General features: G+C 41.4%; 1 protein-coding gene across 1 annotated transcript in view; it reads left to right on the top strand.

Moving 5' to 3' along the window:
• shmt2 (serine hydroxymethyltransferase 2 (mitochondrial)) overlaps positions 1-24,524 on the top strand; it is a 115,652-nt gene that overhangs the window by 74,913 nt on the left and 16,215 nt on the right. The window contains exons 7-9 of the mRNA XM_061937731.1: positions 18,834-18,973; positions 19,043-19,205; positions 19,276-19,375. Of these exons, the coding sequence (XP_061793715.1) occupies positions 18,834-18,973; positions 19,043-19,205; positions 19,276-19,375 (403 nt within the window). The remainder of the gene's footprint in view (positions 1-18,833; positions 18,974-19,042; positions 19,206-19,275; positions 19,376-24,524) is intronic.

Raw genomic sequence — 24,524 nt, 5'->3', positions numbered from 1 at the left:
TATTTAAAACACGGCTTTGTAGCACTTTTTGCCTGAGAACTATTCTGAGTTTACCAGCTCAACCGGGTGTACAAGTGTTGTGCTAAAAGATTCAACCATCCCATCTGTCAGCATCCTGAGAGTGGACATTTCAAGTAAATATGTGTTGTTGTCAAATAGAAGCATGCTTTACTGAGACTGTTGGCCCTCGTCATTCCCTCTCACTGAAACTCCCACAGAAATTAAAGTAAATACTTCGGTGTTTATATTATTCATATATATTTGACATGGTATTAAATTTAATTATTTGCTTAATAACAATTAAAAAGATGGCGTCATCGCAACATTACTACTTGGTTTGAAAGCGATACATAAACGTTGACATATTTTAGAATATACAGTCGTGGTGAAAAGTTTGCATACACTTGTAAAGAACATAATGTCATGGCTGTCTTGAGTTTCCAATAATTTCTACAACTCTTATTTTTTTGTGATAGAGTGATTGGAGCACATACTTGTTGGTCACAAAAAACATTCATGAAGTTTGGTTCTTTTATGAATTTATTATGGGTCTACTGAAAATGTGAGCAACTCTGCTGGGTCAAAAGTATACATACAGCAATGTTATTATTTGGCAAGTTTCACTGCAATAAGGCGCTTTTAGTAGCCATCCACAAGCTTCTGGTTGAATTTCTGACCACTCCTCTTGACAAAATTGGTGCAGCCCAGCTAAATGTGTCGGTTTTCTGACATGGACTTGTTTCTTCAGCATTGTCCACACGTTTAAGTCAGGACTTTGGGAAGGCCATTCTAAAACCTTAATTTTAGCCTGACTCACACATACTTCCTGTTCTCAATGTGTACACAATTATACCAATGTGTTCTAACATCACATTGACGAAGGTAAGACCTGGAGGAAAAATCGGTGGTCAGATGAAACAAAAATTGAGCTGTTTGGCCACAATACCCAGCAATATGTTTGGAGGAGAAAAGGTGAGGCCTTTAATCCAAAGAATACCATTCCTACCGTCAAGCATGGTGGTGGTAATATTATGCTCTGGGCCTGTTTTGCTGCCAATGGAACTGGTGCTTTACTGAGAGTAAATGGGACAATGAAAAAGGAGGATTACCTCCAAATTCTTCAGGACAACCTAAAATCATCAGCCCGGAGGTTGGGTCTTGGGCGCAGTTGGGTGTTCCAACAGGACAATGACCCCAAACACACGTCAAAAGTGGTAAAGGAATGGCTAAATCAGGCTAGAATTAAGGTTTTAGAATGGCCTTCCCAAAGTCCTGACTTAAACGTGTGGACAATGCTGAAGAAACAACTACATGTCAGAAAACCAACAAATTTAGCTGAAATGCACCAATTTTGTCAAGAGGAGTGGTCAAAAATTCAAGCAGAAGCTTGTGGATGGCTACCAAAAGCGCCTTATTGCAGTGAAACTTGCCAAGGGACATGTAAGCAAATATTAACATTGCTGTATGTATACTTTTGACCCAGCAGATTTGCTCACATTTTCATAAAAGAGTATGTGCTCCCATCACTCTATCACAAAAAAGTAGGAGTTGTGGAAATTATTGGAAACTCAAGACAGCCATAAATGACATTGTGTTCTTTACAAGTGTATGTAAACTTTTGACCACGACTGTATGTATTCATAAGGGGTGTGAATTTTAAGGCACCTACCGATTCAATCCAATTTTGATTCCTGGAGTGACGTTTCAATTCAGAATCGATTCAACACGATTCACAATTCAAACTAATTCTTTCATTATGTATTAAGGGTGCACAAAAAAATTGCGATTCATATTCATCCCGATTCTAAATCGATTCATAATTTTTTTTAAATAAAATAAAATAAACCTGCAACCTGTTTCCAGAACGTTTCATTATAATTACTATATTGTTCGTAGGTCCATACCCTTTAGAGATTCATATAGGTTCTAACCCTTAGTAGATAAAATGGGAAGATATGGAATTAGGGGGCTGGCTGGTGACTGGTTAAAAAGTTATTTAACAGGGAGGGTACAGTTTGTTAAAATGGGTAAATTTTTATCTGATACTCTTGGCATTGCTTGAGGTGTCCCCCAAGGGTCCGTGTTGGGGCCAAAACTGTTTAATGTATATATTAATTATATGTTTAATACATCCAAATTACTGAAATGTATACTATTTGCAGATGACACAAATGTATTCTACAGTAGTGATGACTATAATGAGCTCATAAATACAGTAAACACAGAACTAAACTTAGTAAAAAAAATGGATGGACACAAATAAAATATATTTGAATATAAATAAAACTAAGATAGTGATGTTTGGAAATCGCAACATACCGTCTGAACAGAAAATAAGTATTGATGGTACCCAAATTGAAATCGTAAATGAGAATACATTTTTGGGAGTAATAATTTATAGTAAACTATCATGAAAACAAAAATCTCCAAAAGCCTCTCAATTATAAACAAAGCAAAACTATACCTCAATGAAAATGCACTCCGTACTCTATACTGCACCTTGGTACTGCCATACCTTACATACTGTGTTGAAGTATGGGGGAATACTTACCACAACACAATTCATCCTCTGATCATATTACAGAAAAGAGCAGTGCGGATCATTCACAACGTTGGTTACCGTATTTAGAACATACTCATAATCTGTTTATGCAATCAAAGTTGTTCAAATTTGATGACCTTGTTAAATATAATACATTAATAATCTTATATAAAGCTTTTAACAAATTATTTCCACCTAATTTACAATGTTTTTTTTATAAGACGAGTGCAGGCTCATAACTTGAGAGGCTTTGGATATTTCTTATTGCCGAGAGCTCAAACCACTCGTAAACGTTTTTGTGTGTCTGTATGCGGAGTAAAACTATGGAACAAACTGGACTTACAACACAAGCAATGCCAAACTATTAATCGATTTAAACTATTATACAAACATGGGGTCTGGTTCAAATATAGAGATGAGGGTCTTTAATTTGACCTGCTGCTATACTCTGTCTCAAAGTGTTAACATGTGCTCAATGTTTCCTTACCATTATTGCTATGTTGTCTATTACCATTGTTGGTATTTTGTCAATTACCATTGTTGGTATATTCATTATTCCTACATTGTTGATACAAATTATTGTTACAGTGTAATAATTATAGTTACCTGTGGTAATGCCACTATGATACAACAACTGTATTATAATCCTTGAACAAAGTAAGAGTGAAACTCATGTGAATAATCACTGAATGGAGAACTGGGGGTGGGATTAAATAAGTTATCTTCTTCCCACTCCCTTTCAGGCAAAACTGGACAATATGCACTATATTAATTTATATTATTATGTTTTGTCAACTTGTACTTCTTTGTCATTGCCTGAAATAAATAAATTAATAAATAATAATAATTTAAAAAAAACAACCTTTTATCAACACTACTGCCTGCTCATTATTAAACTGCAAATACTTTAATTTAGCTTTATTTTAGTTTTCTTGAACACCCTTAAATTCGATTTAGATTTGTCTGACAGTTCCTATGCAGGTAGCAAAGGTTTCAGGGTGAGGATCGTTTTACTCAGGAACAGATTCATTCTGTTGATATTATTTACTATGGTTTGAATACTGTTGGTTCTGTAAAATAGTTGAGCAGGCAAATTATTGAAGAAGCCTAGAATTTAGAGTGTCCAACACTGCAACTTTAAACCACACAAAGTGCAGAAGAGATCCTGGTATGTGTTGGTACTGATTCATCTTGGTTGCACAGTTCCACTTATTTGAGGTACCATCGGATGGAGTGTCCCACCATTATAGTGCAGTGTGTCTTTATTAAGATCCGTAACAGCCCTGCCACTAGGCCTGAAGTGGAGCCATATTTCTCCACCCCCTGCTACTGTCTCCATGGAACCATTCACTGTTTTATGGCGGAAAGCGCCAGGCTCCTGCACAGATTTTCAGTGTGGTTACCTGCATACACACTCCAACCATCAATGCTGATCATCACCCTCTCCTTGTCTTCCCTGCTCCCAGCAGTAATAAACATGTTCTGATCCAGTTAAGATATGAGTGCGCAGAGCAGATTTCCATGATAATGCATATTTACGGAAGTGCTCTCAAGGATGCAGAGCTCTGATCTCTTGCCAACACGCAAATGCTGCCTCTTTTCCATAAGTGTTGGCAAGAGAAGGCAAGCCGTTTTCCCACGGTGTTGTGATATTTTGGGGCCCTCAGATTGCTGACGTGCTAAATAGTCCACCGCTTTCATTTAAAAGAGATCTAATGAGGTCCATGATTATGCATCATAGTCTAACATTGTGCCGCTAAAGACGCAGCTCAGTGTACGCTGCAAAAAGTCAGTCTTCAAAAACAACAACAAAAAAAATTAAGGGTCTTTTATTTAAACTAAGCAAAATTATCTGCCAAAAAAGAAAATTTGGCTTGTCAAGACTTTCCAAAACAAGTCAAATTAAAGCTGCAAGCAGCGATGGACGGGACCGACTTTGACGGCACATAAAATCCAAACCGGAGCAGTAATTAAAACTCTTTGGTCAACTTTTAATCAGAAGGGTTCAATCTCTCTCCTGTGCTAGTTTGAAGCCGACACGACAAACGCGCTCAGAGGAGATAATGTTTGAAAAAAGGTGACCGGTTTTTACAAAACTTGTGTTTTGAAGGGGAAATTGCAAACTTCCTGTTAATTTTTGCTGGGGGTGGTCAAATATGAAATGCAGGTCTAAGTGAGACCTACATAGAGGTTTTTGTTTAATGTCTCTAAGACATTCCTACTGGAAGTTACAGGCAGTTTTGTATGAGTTTTCTTCCTCGGAGCAGTTGTGTCTGTGTTTTCTTCCTAGGGGGCGCTAGAGTGCAATTTTGAGTTTTGGGGTTGGGTTTTTTATTAGATCGTATTTTTTGCCAGTCCTGATGTGTTTATCCAGTTTGGTGAGTTTTGAAGCATGCTAAGGGGGTCAAATTACAGCTCAAAGAGGCAAAAGTGACTGTTTTTTACTAACTTTTTGTTTTGAAGGGGGAATTGCCAACTTCCTGTTGATTTTGGCTGAAGGATGTCAGTGTATGAAATCTAGGTCTAAGTCAGACCTACATACAGGTTTTTGCTTCATGTCTCTACGACATTCCTAACGGAAGTTACAAGCAGTTTTGTCTGTGTTTTTTCCTAGGGGGCGCTAGAGCGCAATTTTGAGTTTTGGCGTTTGGTTTTTTGATTAGATGGCAATTTTTGCCAGTCCTGATGTGTGTGTCAAATATGGTGAGTTTTGAAGCATGTTAAGGGGGTCAAATTACAGCTCAAAGAGGCGGCGGAATAATAATAATACAACCTTACAATTACAATAGGGTCCTCTGTCCCAAAGGGACATTCCCGGTCCCTAATTAGCTCACCTCAATGAACCCCAAAATACCTTAAAATAAGTATATTCTCACTAATAACAACTGCACTACTATATGAGTACGTATTTTCTATTGTTTCATTGAAAATAAAACAGCAAAGTCCATTTGGCGGTCAGCTGTTTTAATTATGAGACACAATTGTGTCAAAATCATGATTTTTTTTTCATGCTTGAAATAAGAAATTATTACTTTAAAAAAGTAGTTTTATACTTGTGAGTGTTGATGACACAGCTTTGCAAAAGTTGATATTCTAGTTTCCAGCACGTTTTACTCAATATAGGTCATAAAATCTCAGCAACAAGCTGTAATATCTTACTGAGATCATTTAGGACTAAAACCCTTAAAACAAGTAAAACACTCTATCATAAAATCTGCTTAGTGAGAAGAATTATCTTATCAGACAGAAAGTAAGCAAATATCACCCTTGTTTGAGATATTTAAAGGGGAACATTATCACAATTTCAGAATTGTTAAAACCATTAAAAATCAGTTCCCAGTGGCTTATTATATTTTTCAAAGTTTTTTTCAAAATTTTACCCATCACGCAATATCCCTAAAAAAAGCTTCAAAGTGCCTGATTTTAACCATCGTTATAAACACCCGTCCATTTTCCTGTGACGTCACATAGTGACGCCAACACAAACAAACATGGCGGAAAGAACAGCAAGCTATAGCAACATTAGCTCAGATTCAGACTCGGATTTCAGCGGCTTAAGCGATTCAATAGATTACGAATGTATTGAAACGGATGGTTAGAGTGTGGAGGCAGGTAGCGAAAACGAAATTGAAGAAGAAACTGAAGCTATTGAGCAGTATCGGTTTGAACCGTATGCAAGCAAAACCGACGAAAACGACACGACAGCCAGCGACACGGGAGAAAGCGAGGACGAATTTGGCGATCGCCTTCTAACCAACGATTGGTATGTGTTTGTTTGGCATTAAAGGAAACTAACAACTATGAACTAGGTTTACAGCATATGAAATACATTTGGCAACAACATGCACTTTGAGAGTGCAGACAGCCCAATTTTCATCAATTAATATATTCTGTAGACATACCCTCATCCGCGCTCTTTTCCTGAAAGCTGATCCGTCCAGTTTTGGAGTTGATGTCAGCAGGCTAGGGTCGATAGGGGGTAGAGATGCGCGGATAGGCAATTATTTCATCCGCAACCGCATCAGAAAGTCGTCAACCATCCGCCATCCACCCGATCTAACATTTAATCAACACCGCACCCACCCGCACCCGCCCGTTGTTATATATCTAATATAGACGATGCAAGGCATTAGTGAGGTTATAAAGCTTTTGCCTGTTAAAGAAAGGAGACTGATCCAATGCAGCACAGACATTCAATGCGTGCCACGCTGTCACGGCCCAGACGCACACCAGTGCGCAATCATATGGGAGCCGCGCTGAGCGCACCTCCAAGCGCGTGGAGGTGCGATGTCCCTCGCGCCCGAGGCTTCAGCGCGCACCGCGGCGGCCATCCTACTCGTCGCGGCCTAGCCCTCGCGGCTCTCGCTGCCGGCGACGGCCGGGTATGGGCCCGACGCTCCAGCGCCATCCATTTTCAGGGCTAGTTGATTCGGCAGGTGGGTTGTTACACACTCCTTAGCGGGTTCCGACTTCCATGGCCACCGTCCTGCTGTCTATATCAACCAGGGTGAGCCCCACCCCTTTCGTGAGCGCACTGCGCGCGGAGTGACCCCTGTTACGCGCCCCCGGCAACGGGGGTGGCGGGCAGGTAAGCTGCGCGGGCGGAGCGCGCGGAGTGACCCCTGTTACGAGCCCCCGGCCACGGGGGTGGCGGGCAGGTAAGCTGCTTACCTGCTGCGCGTGACGCCGGCCGCGGCGGAGGCGGGGTGTCGGTGCGGTGGGCGCGGTGGGTGTGACCCTGGACGTGCGTCGGGCCCTTCTCGCGGATCACCTCAGCTACGGCTCCCGGTGGGGCCCTCTCGGGGGAAGGGGCCTCGGTCCCGGACCCCGGCGAGGCGTCCCTTCTCCGCTCCATAAAAGTGTCCATCTCTTTTTTTTCTTCTTCTGCTGTTGTGGCATATGCTGCAGGTGCCTGCTCGTTTTTCGTAGGTGGGTAACAACATTTAACTATGTATATATATTTCCGAATTGGTTTAACTGCCACCCGCCTGAATCTATTTAAAATCTAATTTTTTTTTATTTCAACCGCCCGACCCGACCCGCGGATAAAATCTAATTTTTTTTTATTTCAACCGCCCGATCCGCGGATAATCCGCGGACTCCGCGGTTGTGTCCGCAAACCGCGCATCTCTAATAGGGGGTTTAGCTCGCTCGTCTGCGGGAACAAACTGCCGCCATTGCTTGCCGTGCTACCGAGGGCCTTTGTCCCTGAATTGCTCACACACTCCGGCAGATTCAATGGGGTCTGGCAGCAGATTTCTTTGACTTTATCGTTGGAAATGCATCTGCTTTGAGTGTCGCAGGATATCCACATATTCTTGCCATTTCTGTCGTAGCATAGCTTTCGTCGGTAAAGTGTGCGGAACAAACGTCCAATTTCTTGCCACTTTCGCATCTTTGGGCCACTGGTGCAACTTGAATCCGTCCCTGTTCGTGTTGTTACACCCTCCGACAACACACCGACGAGGCATGATGTCTCCAAGGTACGGAAAACAGTCGAAAAAACGGAAAATAACAGAGCGAATATTAGAAAGGCGTTTAATTCGCCCAAATTCACTCATTTAGAGTTCAGAAATCGGTTAAAAAAATATAAGGTCTTTTTTTCTGCAACATCAAGGTATATATTGACGCTTACATAGGTCTGGTGATAATTTTCCCCTTTAATCTTACTTAGATTTCAGTTCTTGCAGTGTAATGTTGTATCAACACAGACCGAAAATAAAGATACTTTGTGCATGCTTTTGGTGCGGTTCGTTTAACATTGATCGGTTTGTCATGAGACCAAAGACTACGAGTACAGAACATAATTGTAGTGATGTTGATAGATGTTCAATGAAGTGAGTCCCACAGGTGGAGATTTCAGTGGTCCCTAGGAATTTTAATGGTTTACCATTATTTAAAAAAAAAAAAAAAATTCTTCATACTTCCTTTTTTCTTAAATTTTAGTGTTAAAATCTTTATTGGCTATATAGTAACTTACTTGATAATTAAAATCTATCAATCAATGTATCAAGCAATCAATCAATCAACGACATCCTCGGCTCAGATCCCACATCAGGGCAAAGAAAAACTCAACCCAATGGGCTACAATGAGAAACCTTGGAGGGGACTGCAGATGTGGGGCGTCGAGTGGATCTAGCATAATATTGTGAGAGTCCAGTCCATAGTGGATCTAGCATAATAGTGTGAGAGTCCACTTCATAGTGGATCTAACATAATAGTGTGAGAGTCCAGTCCATAGTGGATCTAACATAATAGTGTGAGAGTCGAGTCTATAGTGGATCTAGCATAATAGTGTGAGAGTCCAGTCCATAGTGGATCTAGCATAATATTGTGAGAGTCCAGTTCATAGTGGATCTAACATAATAGTGAGAGTCCAGTCCATAGTGGATCTAACATAATAGTGAGAGTCCAGTCCATAGTGGATCTAACATAATAGTGAGAGTCCAGTCCATAGTGGATCTAACATAATAATGTGAGTCCAGTCCATAGTGGATCTAACATAATAGTGAGAGTCCAGTCCATAGTGGATCTAACATAATAGTGTGAGAGTCCAGTCCATAGTGGATCTAGTTAATAGTGTGAGTCCAGTCCATAGTGGATCTAACATAATAATGTGAGAGTCCAGTCCATAATGGATCTAACATAATAGTAAGAGTCCAGTCCATAGTGGATCTAACGTAATAGTGTGAGAGTCCAGTCCATAGTGGATCTAGCATAATATTGTGAGAGTCCAGTCCATAGTGGATCTAACATAATAGTGTGAGAGTCCAGTCCATAGTGGATCTAACATAATAGTAAGAGTCCAGTCCATAGTGGATCTAGCATAATATTGCGAGAGTCCAGTCCATAGTGGATCTAACATACTAGTGTGAGAGTCCAGTCCATAGTGGATCTAACATAATAGTAAGAGTCCAGTCCATAGTGGATCTAGTATAATATTGCGAGAGTCCAGTCCATAGTGGATCTAACATAATAGTGTGAGAGTCCAGTCCATAGTGGATCTAGCATAATAGTGTGGGAGTCCACTCCATAGTGGATCTAACATAATAGTGTGAGAGTCCAGTCCATAGTGGATCTAACATAATTGTGTGAGAGTCCAGTCCATAGTGGATCTATCATAATAGTAAAAGTCTAGCCCATAGTGGATTTAACATAATAGTGTGAGAGTCCAGTCCATAGTGGATCTAACATAATAGTGAGAGTCCAGTCCATAGTGGATCTAACATAATAGTGAGAGTCCAGTCCATAGTGGATCCAGTCCATAGTGGAGCCAGCAGGAGATCATCTTGAGTGGAGACAAGTTAGCAGCGCAGAGACGCCCCTAACTGATGCACAGATGAGTGGTCCACCTCGGGTCCCTACTTTGAACAGCTAGCCCCTCAAATCTGTGCCCCCCCTCTCCACGAAAGAGAGGGGGGCAGAGCAGAACAGAGACGGCAGATCAACTGGTCTAAAAAGGGGGTCTTTTTAAAGGCTTGAGTATACAAATGAGTTTTAAGATGGGACTTAAATGCTTCTACTGAGGTAGCATCTCTAACTGTTACCAGGAGGGCATTCCATAGTACTGGAGCCCGAATAGAAAACGCTCTATAGCCCGCAGACTTTTTTTGGGCTCTGGGAATCACTAATAAGCCGGAGTTCTTTGAACGCAGATTTCTTGCCGGGACAATTGCTACAATACAATCAGCAAGATGGGATGGAGCTAGACCGTTTAGTATTTTATACCTAAGTAGTAAAACCTTAAAGTCGCATCTTAAGTGCACAGGAAGCCAGTGCAGGTGAGCCAGTATAGGCGTAATATGATCAAACTTTCTTGTTCTTGTCAAATATCTAGCAGCCGCATTTTGTACCAACTGTAATCTTTTAATGCTAGACGTAGGGAGACCCGAAAATAATATGTTACAGTAATCAAGACAAGATGTAACAAACACATGAATAATGATCTCAGCGTCGCTAGTGGACAAAATGAAAATATGTACCGGTAGTCATTTATGTCCCAAGTGTTTCTGAAATTAAACAAAGGCAACTCCAAATCTATGCAGATTATTGCAAAGGAATTGTCACAATGGGATGACATAAAACATTCAAACAGAATACAGTAGCATTACAGTGGCAACATAAATAGAACCAAAATAAATTACTAAAATTGAAATGAAAACAAATGGTATTCGTCGTACCAAAATACATGATCAATTGAAGTCCATCCATCCATCCATTTTCTTCCTCGTATCCGAGGTTGGGTCACGGGAACAGCAGCCTAAGCAGAGAAGCCCGTACTTCGTCCAGCTCGAGGCGTTCCCAGGCCAGCCGGGAGACATAGTCTTCCCAACGTGTCCTGGGTCTTCCCCGTGGCCTCTTTCCGGTCGGACGTGCCCTAAACACCTCCCCTGGGAGGCGTCCGCGTGGCATCCTGACCAGATGCCCGAATCACCTCATCTGGTTCCTCTTGAGATGGAGCAGCAGCTTTACTTTGATCTTCTCCCAGATGACAGAGCTTCTCACCCTATCTCTAAGGGAGAGCCCCGCCACCCGACGGAGGAAACTCATTCCGGCCGTTTGTACCCGTGATCTTGTCCTTTCGGTCATAACCCAAAGCTCATGACCATAGGTGAGGATGGGAATGTAGATCGACTGGGAAATTGAGAGCTTTGCCTTCCGGCTCAGCTCCTTCTTCACCACAACGGATCAATACAGCGTCCGCATTACTAAAGACGCCGCACCGATCTCACCATCCACTCTTCCCTCACTTGTGAACAAGACTCTGAGGTACTTGAACTCCTCCACTTGGGGAAAGATCTCTTACCCAATCCGAAGATTGCATTCAACCCTTTTCCGGGCGATAAACCATGTACTCGGACTTGAAGGTGCTGATTCTCATCCCAGTCGCTGAAGATCCCGGTGGGATGAAGCCATCAGGACCACATCATCTGCAAAAAGCAGAGACCTAATCCTGCAGCCACCAAACCAGATCCCCTCAATGCCCTGACTGCGCCTAGAAATTCTGTCCATAAAAGTTATGACAAAGGGCAGCCCTGGCGGAGTCCAACCCTCATTGAAAACGGGTCCGACTTACTAACCCTAACCTTCCGGAAGAACTTTGAACATGTCACGGAGGAGTATAGAGGTACTTATTTTGCATCAGGCACAGTAGAAGAGACAGAAGTGCATACAAGCGATGTTAAACTTAGATTTAGACTTAGACAAACTTTAATGATCCATAAGGGAAATTGTTCAACACAGTAGCTCAGTTACAATCATGGAAAGTAACTGAGCTACTGTGTTGAGGCAATAGTGCTAGTCTGATCAGTAGTATTCAATCAATCAATCAATGTTTACTTATATAGCCTTAAATCATAAGTGTCTCAAAGGGCTGGGCAAGCCACGACATCAGATCCCACATCAGGGCAAGAAAAAACTCAACCCAATGGGATAACAATGACAAACCTTGGAGGGGACCGCAGATGTGGGGGGCAGAGCAGAAAAGAAACGGCAGATCAACTGGTCTAAAAGGGGGGTCTATTTAAAGGCTAGAGTATACAAATTAGTTTTAAGATGGGACTTCTACTGCTTCCACTGTATTAGTGGAAGCAGCAAATAAAGTGCGAATAGTCTGCTGATAAGCAATAGTTTTTTGTTTTTTTTCCCCTCAATGGCATTTTCACGTTTTCCTTACCATGCTTACTTAAAGGGGAACTGCACTTTCTTTTTAGAATGTTGTTTATCATTCACAATCCCTCCGTGAGACAAAACATGTTTTTCTTTTCTGTCAGCTAACAATGAAGCTAAAGGAATTTGGTCTATTCGCTCTAAAAAATAGTTCCCTCATGTTAGCACTTATAATAAAAATATCACTAATAGTTGGTTAATATTCAGGTCACGAGATGTAAATGGAGTATTGTTGGCGGTTTTTTGATGTTATATTGGAGGGCTTTACGGGCGCAATGGAGTACTACCTTTAGCTCCTCATACGTGCCATCTTTTGCAGACTTAGGCTATGTCTACACTAAGCCGGATAACCCCTTAAACGAATAATTATTTAGCCTAAGCCCCGTTTCAGCCACACTAAACTATCGTTTAAGGTCCCCCTCTTCGGACAAATTTTTACACGGGTAAGTACGCCGTGTATTTCTTGAATCTCCGGCTCTTAGCTTTGTATGGACTCATTGATTGTTTACAAACTGAGTTCGGAGAGGAAGTGACGCCAGAAAGACCACGCCCCACACAGGAAGTGACGTCAGAAAAAACGCGCCATAGCCAGCTTCATAATAAAGCGGTTTCGTAACTCTGAGCTAACCACTGGAAATATGGAGGTGAGTCATCCAGACATGCCCGTGTTTCTCCTTCCGTCTGCACAGACGCTTGTGGAAATCACACATGAATACCTAAAGAGAAAGCGATTGCAGCTATTTGAGATACAACACTTCTCAGACGGCAAGAGAACTTTCCAATGTCCAGGTCAGCTGTGATTCTACTTACCGAAAAACTTTGTCCATTTGTCGAAGGAGAGACAACGAGAATGCGGGCTACCGTGGATGTGATTAAAAAAAGGTAGCGTGTGCTTTGTATTATCTGGCCGTTGAGGGAAGACTACGGAAAACGGCGAATGCATTTGGACTGGCAAAGCAGACTGTATTAGTTATTGTCCGCCATGTATGTTGCGGACTCAACGTCTAGGTCCAGAGTATATAAAGTCACCAAAAAGGAATGGACAATGAAAGTGAAGGCAAAAGAGTGAGGTGTGTCCTGACCAGATATTTAGATCCCGAGATTGATTGTTGTAAAATGTTCTTTGTCACATTGTGTACTTTCAAGTGTTTATTAAAGATTGTATTAATTTATGATGGCACAGGTGTGATTCACTACAATAGGGCCCCACAGCACACTGGATTCCAGTTAATTGAAATACCACAACACTGGATATTGTTCAGATAAGTTACATTTAAGAACTTGCACACAAAGCAACACTGGAGGTGACTATGACGTGCGCGCATAAGGTCGCGTAGCGCCGGCGGACGGAGGGGCGAGGGGGTCTTAAACGGTAGCATTGCTGTGTGTGGACACGGATAAGGTTAGGTAGGATTTACTCTGGATAACCGTATCCGGCTTATTGTAAACGGGGCCTTAGAATGCTTCTTCTTTTTTTTTTTATCATAAATGTTCTTGTCTTACAAACCCCGTTTCTATACGAGTTGGGAAATTGTGTTAGATGTAAATATAAACGGAATACAATGATTTGCAAATCCTTTTCAACAATTAACTTAGAATTTCATGGCTGCAACACGTGCCAAAGTAGTTGGGAAAGGGCATGTTCACCACTGTGTTACATCACCTTTTCTTTTAACAACACTCAAACGATTGGGAACTGAGGAAACTAATTGTTGAAGCTATTGTAGAGCTTCAGTCGTTCAACGGTCCGGGGTCTCCGCTGTCGTATTTTACGCTTCATAATGTGCCACACATTTTCGATGGGAGACAGGTCTGGACTGCAGGTGGGCCAGGAAAGTACCCGCACTCTTTTTTTTACGAAGCCACGCTGTTGTAACACGTGCTGAATGTGGCTTGGCATTGTCTTACTGAAATAAGCAGGGGCGTCCATGAAAAAGACGGCGCTTAGATGGCAGCATATGTTGTTCCAAAACCTGTATGTACCTTTCAGCATTAATGGTGCCTTCACAGATGTGTAAGTTACCCATGTCTTGGGCACTAATGCACCCCCATACCATCACAGATGCTGGCTTTTGAACTTTGCGTCGATTACAGTCTGGATGGTTCGCTTCTCCTTTGATCCGGATGACACGATGTCGAATATTTCCAAAACAATTTGAAATGTGGACTCGTCAGACCACAGAACACTTTTCCACTTTGCATCAGTCCATCTTCGATGATCTCGGGCCCAGAGAAGCCGGCGGCGTTTCTGGATGTTGTTGATAAATGGCTTTCGCTTTGCAAAGTAGAGCTTTAACTTGCACTTACAGATGTAGCGACGAACTGTATTTAGTGACGGTGGTTTTCTGAAGTTTTCTTGAGCCCATGTGGTGATATCCTTTAGAGATTGATGTTGGTTTTTGATACAGTGCCGTCTGAGAGATAGAAGGTCACGGTCATTCAATGTTGGTTTCTGGCCATGCCGCTTACGTGGAGTGATTTCTCCAGATTCTCTGAACCTTTTGATGATATTATGGACCGCAAATGTAGAAATCCCTAAATTTCTTGCAATTGCACTTTGAGAAACGTTGTTCTTAAACTGTTTGACTATTTGCTCACGCAGTTGTGGACAAAGTGGTGTACCTCGCCCCATCCTTTCTTGTGAAAGACTGAGCATTTTTTGGGAAGCGGTTTTTATACCCAATCATGGCACCCACATGTTCCCAATTAGTCTGCACACCTGTGGGATGTTCCAAATAAGTGTTTGATGAGCATTCCTCAACTTTATCAGTATTTATTGCCACCTTTCCCAACTTCTTTGTCACGTGTTGCTGGCATCAAATTCTAAAGTTAATGATTATTTGCAAAAAAAAAAATGTTTATCAGTTTGAACATCACATATGTTGTCTTTGTAGCACATTCAACTGAATATGGGTTGAAAATGATTAGCAAATCATTGTATTCCGTTTATATTTACATCTAACACAATTTCCCAACTCATATGGAAACAGGGTTTGTACATTTGGATTGTGAATGCTAGGAAAATCCCCCAAAATGTGCACTTCCCCTTTCAGATGGTATTGTGTCAGGGTAGCAGGAAGTGTAGCTTGCAACATCAATGATATTGTATGTATAAAGTTGGACGGCAAATAAATGAGACCCTTTTTGTAGGGGATAAAAATACAGACTTATAATATGTCAATATATACTTGGCCGCATGACTGACTGGAACCAGCTGAGGCACCGTTACACCACTTTCTTTAGGTTTGCAGTCTAAAGATATACAGCATAAGAACTGGAGACATAGGCGCCGATCTACATTTCTGCCAGTGGGTGCTCGGTATTTGTGTGTTAGTGTTGTCCCGATACCAATATTTTGGTACCGGTACCAAAAGTATTTCGGTACTTTTCTAAATAAAGGGGACCACAAAAAATTTCATTATTGGCTTTATTTTAACAAAAAAATCTTACGGTACATTAAACATATGTTTATTGTAATTTTGTCCTTAAATAAAATAGTGAACATACAAGACAACTTGTCATTTAGTAGTAAGTAAACAAACAAAGGCTCCTAATTAGTCTGCTGACGTATGCAGTAACATATTGTGTCATTTATCATTCTATTATTTTGTCAAAATTATTAAGGACAAGTGGTAAAAAATGAATTATTAATCTACGTGTTCATTTACTGTTATATCTGCTTATTTTCTGTTTTAACATGTTCTATCTACACTTCTGTTAAAATGTAATAATCACTTATTCTTCTCTTGTTTGATACTTTACATTAGTTTTGGATGATACCACTAATTTGGGTATCAATCCGATACCAAGTAGTTACAGGATCATTCATTGGTCTTATTCAAAGTCCTCATGTGTCTTGAGTTTATAAACATAATATAAATGTAAAAAAAAACTAAATGAGATTTTGTGATGTTAAAAAATGTCGATGTAATCATAGTAGTATCGACGAGATACGCTAGTGTACGTGGTATCATTACAGTGGATATTAGGTGTAGATCCACCAATGGTGTTTGTTTATATTGTAGCGTCCCGGAAAAGTTGGTGCTGCAGGGAATTCTGGGAATTTGTTCTGTATTGTTTATGTTGTGTTGCGGTGCAAATATTCTTCCAAAATGTGTTTGTCCTTGTTGTTTAGTGTAGTTTCATTATGGCACATGTTTATGACAGTGTTGTTTAGTGTGGTTTCACTATATGGCACATATTTATGACAGTGTTGTTTAGTGTGGTTTCACTATATGGCACATATTTATGACAGTGTTGTTTAGTGTGGTTTCACTATATGGCACATGTTTATAACAGTGTTGTTTAGTGTGGTTTCACTATATGGCACATATTTATGACAGTGTTGGCATTGTTCATACTGCCACCCTGAGTGTGACATGTATGGCTGTTGACTAAGTATAATTCATTCACTCGTGCGAATGCCAATGGCAATGTCAAGATGACTGTGTCATTGGTTCATTATTGGGCACAATGAAATCTTGGTTAGGCTTTGTTAATTATAGACTACCGTATTTTTCGGAGTATAAGTCGCACCGGAGTATAAGTCGCACCTGCCGAAAATGCATAATAAAGAAGGAAAAAAATCTTTATAAGTCGCACTGGAGTATAAGTCGCATTTTTTGGGGAAATGTATTTGATAAAACCCAACACCAAGAATACACATTTGAAAGGCAATTTAAAATAAATAAAGAATAGTGAACAACAGGCTGAATAAGTGTACGTTATATGAGGCATAAATAACCAACTGAGAACGTGCCTGGTATGTTAACGTAACATATTATGGTAAGAGTCATTCAAATAACTATAACATATAGAACATGCTATACGTTTACCAAACAATCTGTCACTCCTAATTGCTAAATCCCATGAAATCTTATACGTCTAGTCTCTTACGTGAATGAGCTAAATAATATTATTTGATATTGTACGGAAATGTGTTAATAATTTCACACATAAGTCGCTCCTGAGTATAAGTCGCACCCCCGGCCAAACTATGAAAAAAACTGCGACTTATAGTCCGAAAAATACGGTATATGATATGTGACCTTTTTTATCATGCAAAACGGACCGAACTTGCCACAAAGTTAACAACAACAAGATGGATTTTTCAAAAATTATTGTAAAGATTGAAAGTTACCGTCAATCCCACGTGGTTGCTCGGAATTGTCGGAGCGGCGCCTATTTCTGGAGATACATCCATTCAGAACTTTCAGAGAGATTCTCCCATTCCATAAGAAATATAAAGAAAAATAAAATGTATCTAATAATCGTTTACATTGATTCTTAAAGGCCTACTGAAACCCACTACTACCGACCACGCAGTCTGACAGTTTATGTATCAATGATGAAATCTTAACATTGCAACACATGCCAATACGGCCGGGTTAGCTTACTAAAGTGCAATTTTAAATTTTGCGCGAAATATCCTGCTGAAAACGTCTCGGTATGATGACGCCTGCGCGTGACGTCACGGATTGTAGAGGACATTTTGGGACAGCATGGTGGCCATCTATTAAGTCGTCTGTTTTCATCGCAAAATTCCACAGTATTCTGGACATCTGTGTTGGTGAATCTTTTGCAATTTGTTCAATGAACAATGGAGACAGCAAAGAAGAAAGCTGTAGGTGGGAAGCGGTGTATTGCGGCCGGATGCAGCAACACAAACACAGCCGGTGTTTCATTGTTTACATTCCCGAAAGATGACAGTCAAGCTTTACCATTGGCCTGTGGAGAACTGGGACAACAGAGACTCTTACCAAGAGGACTTTGAGTTGGATGCGCAGACACGGTACCGTGAGTACGCATGCAGCTGCGGCTTCCAAACATTTGATCGCTTGCCCGTACGTGCGTGCCGCTATGTGCATGTCACGTACGTAACTTTGGGGAATTTGGGGAAATATATGTGCTGTATAAACTTTGGGGAGGTGAACGGTACTTTGGGCTGTGGGATTGAGTGTGTTGTGCAGGTGTTTGAGTTGTATTGGCGGGTTATATGGACGGGAGAGGGGAGGTGTTTGTTATGCGGGATTAATTTGTGGCATATTAAATATAAGCCTGGTTGTGTTGTGGCTAATAGAGTATATATATGTCTTGTGTTTATTTACTGTTTTAGTCATTCCCAGCTGAATATCAGGTCCCACCCGCCTCTCACAGCATCTTCCCTATCTGAATCGCTCCCACTGCCCTCTAGTCCTTCACTCTCACTTTCCTCATCCACAAATTTTTCATCCTCGCTCAAATTAATGGGGAAATTGTCGCTTTCTCGGTCCGAATCGCTCTCGCTGCTGGTGGCCATGATTGTAAACAATGTGCAGATGTGAGGAGCTCCACAACCTGTGACGTCACGCGCATATCGTCTGCTACTTCCGGTACAGGCAAGGCTTTTTTATCAGCGACCAAAAGTTGCAAACTTTATCGTCGATGTTCTCTACTAAATCCTTTCAGCAAAAATATGGCAATATCGTGAAATGATCAAGTATGACACATAGACTGGACCTGCTATCCCTGTTTAAATAAGAAAATCGCATTTCAGTAGGCCTTTAACACAATGAATGTAAAATGGGCGATACGAAAATATAAAACACGAGTGATTCATGGTCAATGGTGTTGTCTTCCTCAGCTGTGCACCGATATCAAGGCCTACATGCTGGCTGACATGGCTCACATCAGTGGACTGGTGGCAGCCAAAGCCATACCTTCTCCATTCCAAGAGGCTGACCTGGTCACGTCTACCACACACAAATCCCTCAGAGGAGCCAGGTAACCGTAGGGGATGTGTCTACTCTCAAAAGACCAGCACAATGTACACTCTTCTTCTTCTTTGTCCAGAGCTGGTCTCATCTTCTACCGTAAGGGCATCCGCAGTGTGGACAAGAAGGGGAAGGAAATCTTGTACGACCTGGAGGACAAGATCAACTTCTCTGTGTTCCCCTCCTTGCAGGGTGGACCTCACAACCACGCTATTGCTGGTGTAGCTGTGGCACTCAGACAGGTCCGCAAAGCAAACATTCGATCAATGCTAGTCAACTGTTGGCATTTAATGATGCATATGTTGTTTGCAGGCTCAGTCTCCTATGTTTAAGGACTATATTGCCCAAGTTCTAAAGAACTCTAAAGCCATGGCTTCTGCTCTCCTCAGCAAAGGCTATACCATAGTATCAGGTACCTATTTAACATTTACTTCATAAATTGACAGCACGATATGGCGTAGTGCAGTGTTTTTCAACCACTATGCCGCGGCACACTAGCGTGCCGTGAGATACAGTCTGGTGTGCCGTGGGAGATTATCTAATTTCACCTATTTGGGTTAAAAATATTTTTTGCAAACCAGTAATTATAGTCTGCAAATGATGTGTTGTTGTTGAGTGTCGGTGCTGTCTAGAGCTCGGCAGAGTAACCGTGTAATACTCTTCCATATCAGTAGGTGGTAGCCGGGAGCTAATTGCTTTGTAGATGTCGGGAACAGCGGGAGGCAGCGTGCAGGTAAAAAGGTATCTAATGCTTAAACCAAAAATAAACAAAAGGTTAGTGCCCCTAAGAAAAGGTATTGAAGCTTAGGGATGGCTATGCAGAACAAAACTAAAACTGAACTGGCTGCAAAGTAAATAAAAACAGAATGCTGGACGACAGCAAAGACTTACTGTGGCGCAAAGATGGCGTCCACAAAGTACATCGGAACATGACATGACAATCAACAATGTCCCCACAATGAAGGATAAAAACAACTAAAATCTTCTTGATTGCTAAAACAAAGTAGATGCGGGAAATATACCTGAAAGGTAAAACATGAAACTGCTACAGGAAAATACCAAAAAAAGAGAAAAAGCCATTAAAATAGGAGCGCAAGACAAAAACTAAAACAATACACACAGGAAAACAGCAATAAACTCCAAATAAGTTAGGGCGTGATGTGACAGGTGGTGAAAGTACACCTACTTTGAGACAAGAGCTATAGTGATGCATGCTTGGTTATGGTTTAAAGTCATATCCAACAATTGCGACAACGACTTTTTACCGTCAACTGAGTTTTGTTTTTTAATGACGTCTGCTGGTGGTATGCCTTCGGATTTATTCAACGCAAAAAATGTGCCTTGGCTCAAAAAAGGTTGAACAACACCGGCGTAGTGGGTAGAGCGGCCGTGCCAGAAAGCTGAGGGTTGCAGGTTCGCTCCCCGCCTCTTGACATCCAAATCGCTGCCGTTGTGTCCTTGGGCAGGACACTTCACCCTTGCCCCCGGTGCCGCCCACACTGGTGAATGAATGATGAATGAATGATAGGTGGTGGTCGGAGGGGCCGTAGGCGCAAATTGGCAGCCTCGCTTCCGTCAGTCTACCCCAGGGCAGCTGTGGCTACAAATGTAGCTTACCACCACCAGGTGTGAATGAATGATGGGTTCCCACTTCTCTGTGAGCGCTTTGAGTATCTAACAATAGAAAAGCGCGATATAAAATCTAATCCGTCATCATCATCATCACGACTAAAAGTAGTAGCTTTTTATTTATTGTGTGTCTCCATTAGTAATCCGTGTCAAAAGGTTCGGAACGAAAAAAATAATTGTTTGACAGCCACACAGCCATTTTTCCCATAAAAATGTTTTTTTTTAAATCCAATTAACCCTTTCCAAATTCAAATAATACTAACACATTTACACAAAATAATTTTCGTTTATGTGCATAAAATAATCTTAAATTATTCTAAATGAGTAAGAAAATCGATAAATTAACATTTAACATCACTTTATTGAAAACTTTTTTTTTTTGGCAAAAGAAGGCGAAGAGGAATAAGGGGAGGGCATTTGTACTTTGTTACAAGTTCTTATTTTAATTCAATAGTTTTTTTCACCTTCTTTACCACTAGCAACTTTCTTTGGCACCACAGTGTTTTTATTCTATTTGTATTAGGCTGTCATAATCAGTAATAAAAATGGTGCCTTGTTTGGGCAATCGATTCCACAGAATGATATCAATCAGTCATATTTTATGTGTATAGCTCTTAATCACAAATACCTCAAAGGTGCGATACAAACTCACAACGACATCCCCTGATCTAAGGAAAAACTCCAAAATGCCCAGATGGGGTAAAAGAAGAAAGGGATTGCAGATGTAGGGACCCTCCTTCCAGGGTGACCGGCTGCAATGGATGTCAAGGGGGTGCAGTTATTGAATTGAAAATTCGTATTTTTGAATTAGTTAGTTGTTAATTCAAAGGCCTACTGAAACCCACTCCTACCGACCACGCAGTCTGATAGTTTATACATCAATGATGAAATCTTAACATTGCATTCGCTTACTAAAGTGCAATTTTAAATTTCGCGCAAAATATCCTGCTGAAAACGTCTCGGTATGTTGACGTCTGCGCGTGACGTCACGGATTGTAGAGGACATTTTGGGACAGCATGGTGGCCAGCTATTAAGTCGTCTGTTTTCATCGCAAAATTCCACAGTATTCTGGACATCTGTGTTGGTGAATCTTTTGCAATTTGTTCAATGAACAATGGAGACAGCAAAGAAGAAAGCTGTAGGTGGAAAGCGGTGTATTGCGGCAGGTGTTGTGCCGGATAATGCACCCCCGTCGTAGAATGCACCCCCTGACTGTTGTGCCGGATAACACAGCCGGTGTTTCATTGTTTACATTCCCGGAAGATGACAGTCAAGCTTTACCATTGGCCTGTGGAGAACTGGGACTACAGAGACTCTTACCAGGAGGACTTTGAGTTGGATGCGCAGACGCGGTACAGTGAGTACGCATGCAGCTGCGGCTTCCAAACATTTGATTGCTTGCCCGTACGTGCATGTCACGTACGTAACTTTGGGGACTTTGGGCAATTATATGTGCTGTATGAACTTTGGGGAAGTGAACAGTACTTTGGGCTGTGGGATTGAGTGTGTAGTGCAGGTGTTTGAGTTGTATTGGCGGGTTATATGGACGGGAGGGGGGAGGTGTTTGTTATGCGGGATTAATTTGTGGCATATTAAATATAAGCCTGGTTGTGTTGTGGCTAATAGAGTATATACAGGTAAAAGCCAGTAAATTAGAATATTTTGAAAAACTTAATTTATTTCAGTAATTGCATTCAAAAGGTGTAACTTGTACATTATATTTATTCATTGCACACAGACTGATGCATTCAAATGTTTATTTCATTTAATTTTGATGATTTGAAGTGGCAACAAATGAAAATCCAAAATTCTGTGTGTCACAAAATTAGAATATTACTTAAGGCTAATACAAAAAAGGGATTTTTAGAAATGTTGGCCAACTGAAAAGTATGAAAATGAAAAATATGAGCATGTACAATACTCAATACTTCGTTGGAGCACCTTTTGCCTCAATTACTGCGTTAATGCGGCGTGGCATGGAGTCGATGAGTTTCTGGCACTGCTCAGGTGTTATGAGAGCCCAGGTTGCTCTGATAGTGGCCTTCAACTCTTCTGCGTTTTTGGGTCTGGCATTCTGCATCTTCCTTTTCACAATACCCCACAGATTTTCTATGGGGCTAAGGTCAGGGGAGTTGGCGGGCCAATTTAGAACAGAAATACCATGGTCCGTAAACCAGGCACGGGTAGATTTTGCGCTGTGTGCAGGCGCCAAGTCCTGTTGGAACTTGAAATCTCCATCTCCATAGAGCAGGTCAGCAGCAGGAAGCATGAAGTGCTCTAAAACTTGCTGGTAGACGGCTGCGTTGACCCTGGATCTCAGGAAACAGAGTGGACCGACACCAGCAGATGACATGGCACCCCAAACCATCACTGATGGTGGAAACTTTACACTAGACTTCAGGCAACGTGGATCCTGTGCCTCTCCTGTCTTCCTCCAGACTCTGGGACCTCGATTTCCAAAGGAAATGCAAAATTTGCTTTCGTCAGAAAACATGACTTTGGACCACTCAGCAGCAGTCCAGCTCTTTTTTTCCTTATCCCAGGTGAGACGCTTTGCGCGCTGTTTCTTGGTCAACAGTGGCTTGACACGAGGTATGCGGCAGTTGAAACCCATGTCTTTCAAGCGTCTCTTGGTGGTGGATCTTGAAGCACTGACTCCAGCAGCTGTCCACTCCTTCTGAATCTCCCCCACATTTTTGAATGGGTTTTTTTTCACAATCTTGACCAGGGCGCGGTGATCCCTATCGCTTGTACACTTTTTCTGACCACAGTTTTTCCTTCCCTTTGCCTCTCCATTAATGTGTTTGGACACAGAGCTCTGAGAACAGCCAGCCTCTTCAGCAATAACATTTTGTGTCTTTCCCTCCTTTGTGTCGATGGTTGCCTTTTGGACAGCTGTCAAATCTGAAGTCTTCCCCATGTTTGTGTAGGCTTCAGAACTGGACTGAGAGACCATTTAAAGCCCTTTGCAGGTGTTTTGAGTTAATCAGCTGATTAGTTTGTGGCACCAGGTGTCTTCAAAATTTAACCCTTACACAATATTCTAATTTTGTGACACACGGAATTTTGGATTTTCATTTGTTGCCACTTCAAATCATCAAAATTAAATGAAATAAACATTTGAATGCATCAGTCTGTGTGCAATGAATAAATATGATGTACAAGTTACACCTTTTGAATGCAATTACTGAAATAAATCAAGTTTTTCAAAATATTCTAATTTACTGGCTTTTACCTGTATATGTCTTGTGTTTATTTACTGTTTTAGTCATTCCCAGCTGAATATCAGGTCCCACCCCCCTCTCACAGCATCTTCCCTATCTGAATCGCTCCCACTGCCCTCTAGTCCTTCACTCTCACTTTCGTCATCCACGAATCTTTCATCTCCTCTCAATTTTAATGGGGAAATCGTCGCTTTCTCGGTCTGAATCGCTCTCGCTGCTGGTGGCCATGATTGTAAACAATGTGCAAATGTGAGGAGCTCCACAACCTGTGACGTCACGCTACTCGTCTGCTACTTCCGGTACAGGCAAGACTTTTTTATCAGCGACCAAAAGTTGCGAACTTTATCGTCGATGTTCTCTACTAAATCCTTTCAGCAAAAATATGGCAATATCGCGAAATGATCAAGTATGACACATAGAATGGACCTGCTATCCCCGTTTAAATAAGAAAATCGCATTTCAGTAGGCCTTTAATAGATAAAGTGGGAGTCTAGTCTGTCGGGAAATCACCAGATAGTCATTCAGTCGGTCAGCTACGAAGAGATGTCAATAGCTGTGCATAGAAGACTGTTCCAACGAGTGTCGCAATTTGGCTCAGCTCACACCTCCAGACTGGTACCTCTCCAGAAATGAACTGTGGTCACATGGTATGCTCTCCAGACAGGAAAAGGGAGGGGGGACAGAGCAGAAAAGTGGCATGTCAACTG

The sequence above is a fragment of the Nerophis lumbriciformis genome, linkage group LG03, assembly GCF_033978685.3.
Source record: "Nerophis lumbriciformis linkage group LG03, RoL_Nlum_v2.1, whole genome shotgun sequence".
NCBI classification, from domain to species: domain Eukaryota; kingdom Metazoa; phylum Chordata; class Actinopteri; order Syngnathiformes; family Syngnathidae; genus Nerophis; species Nerophis lumbriciformis.
The sequence above is the reverse complement of the archived record's forward strand: the minus strand, read 5'-3'. Positions and strand labels throughout refer to the sequence as shown.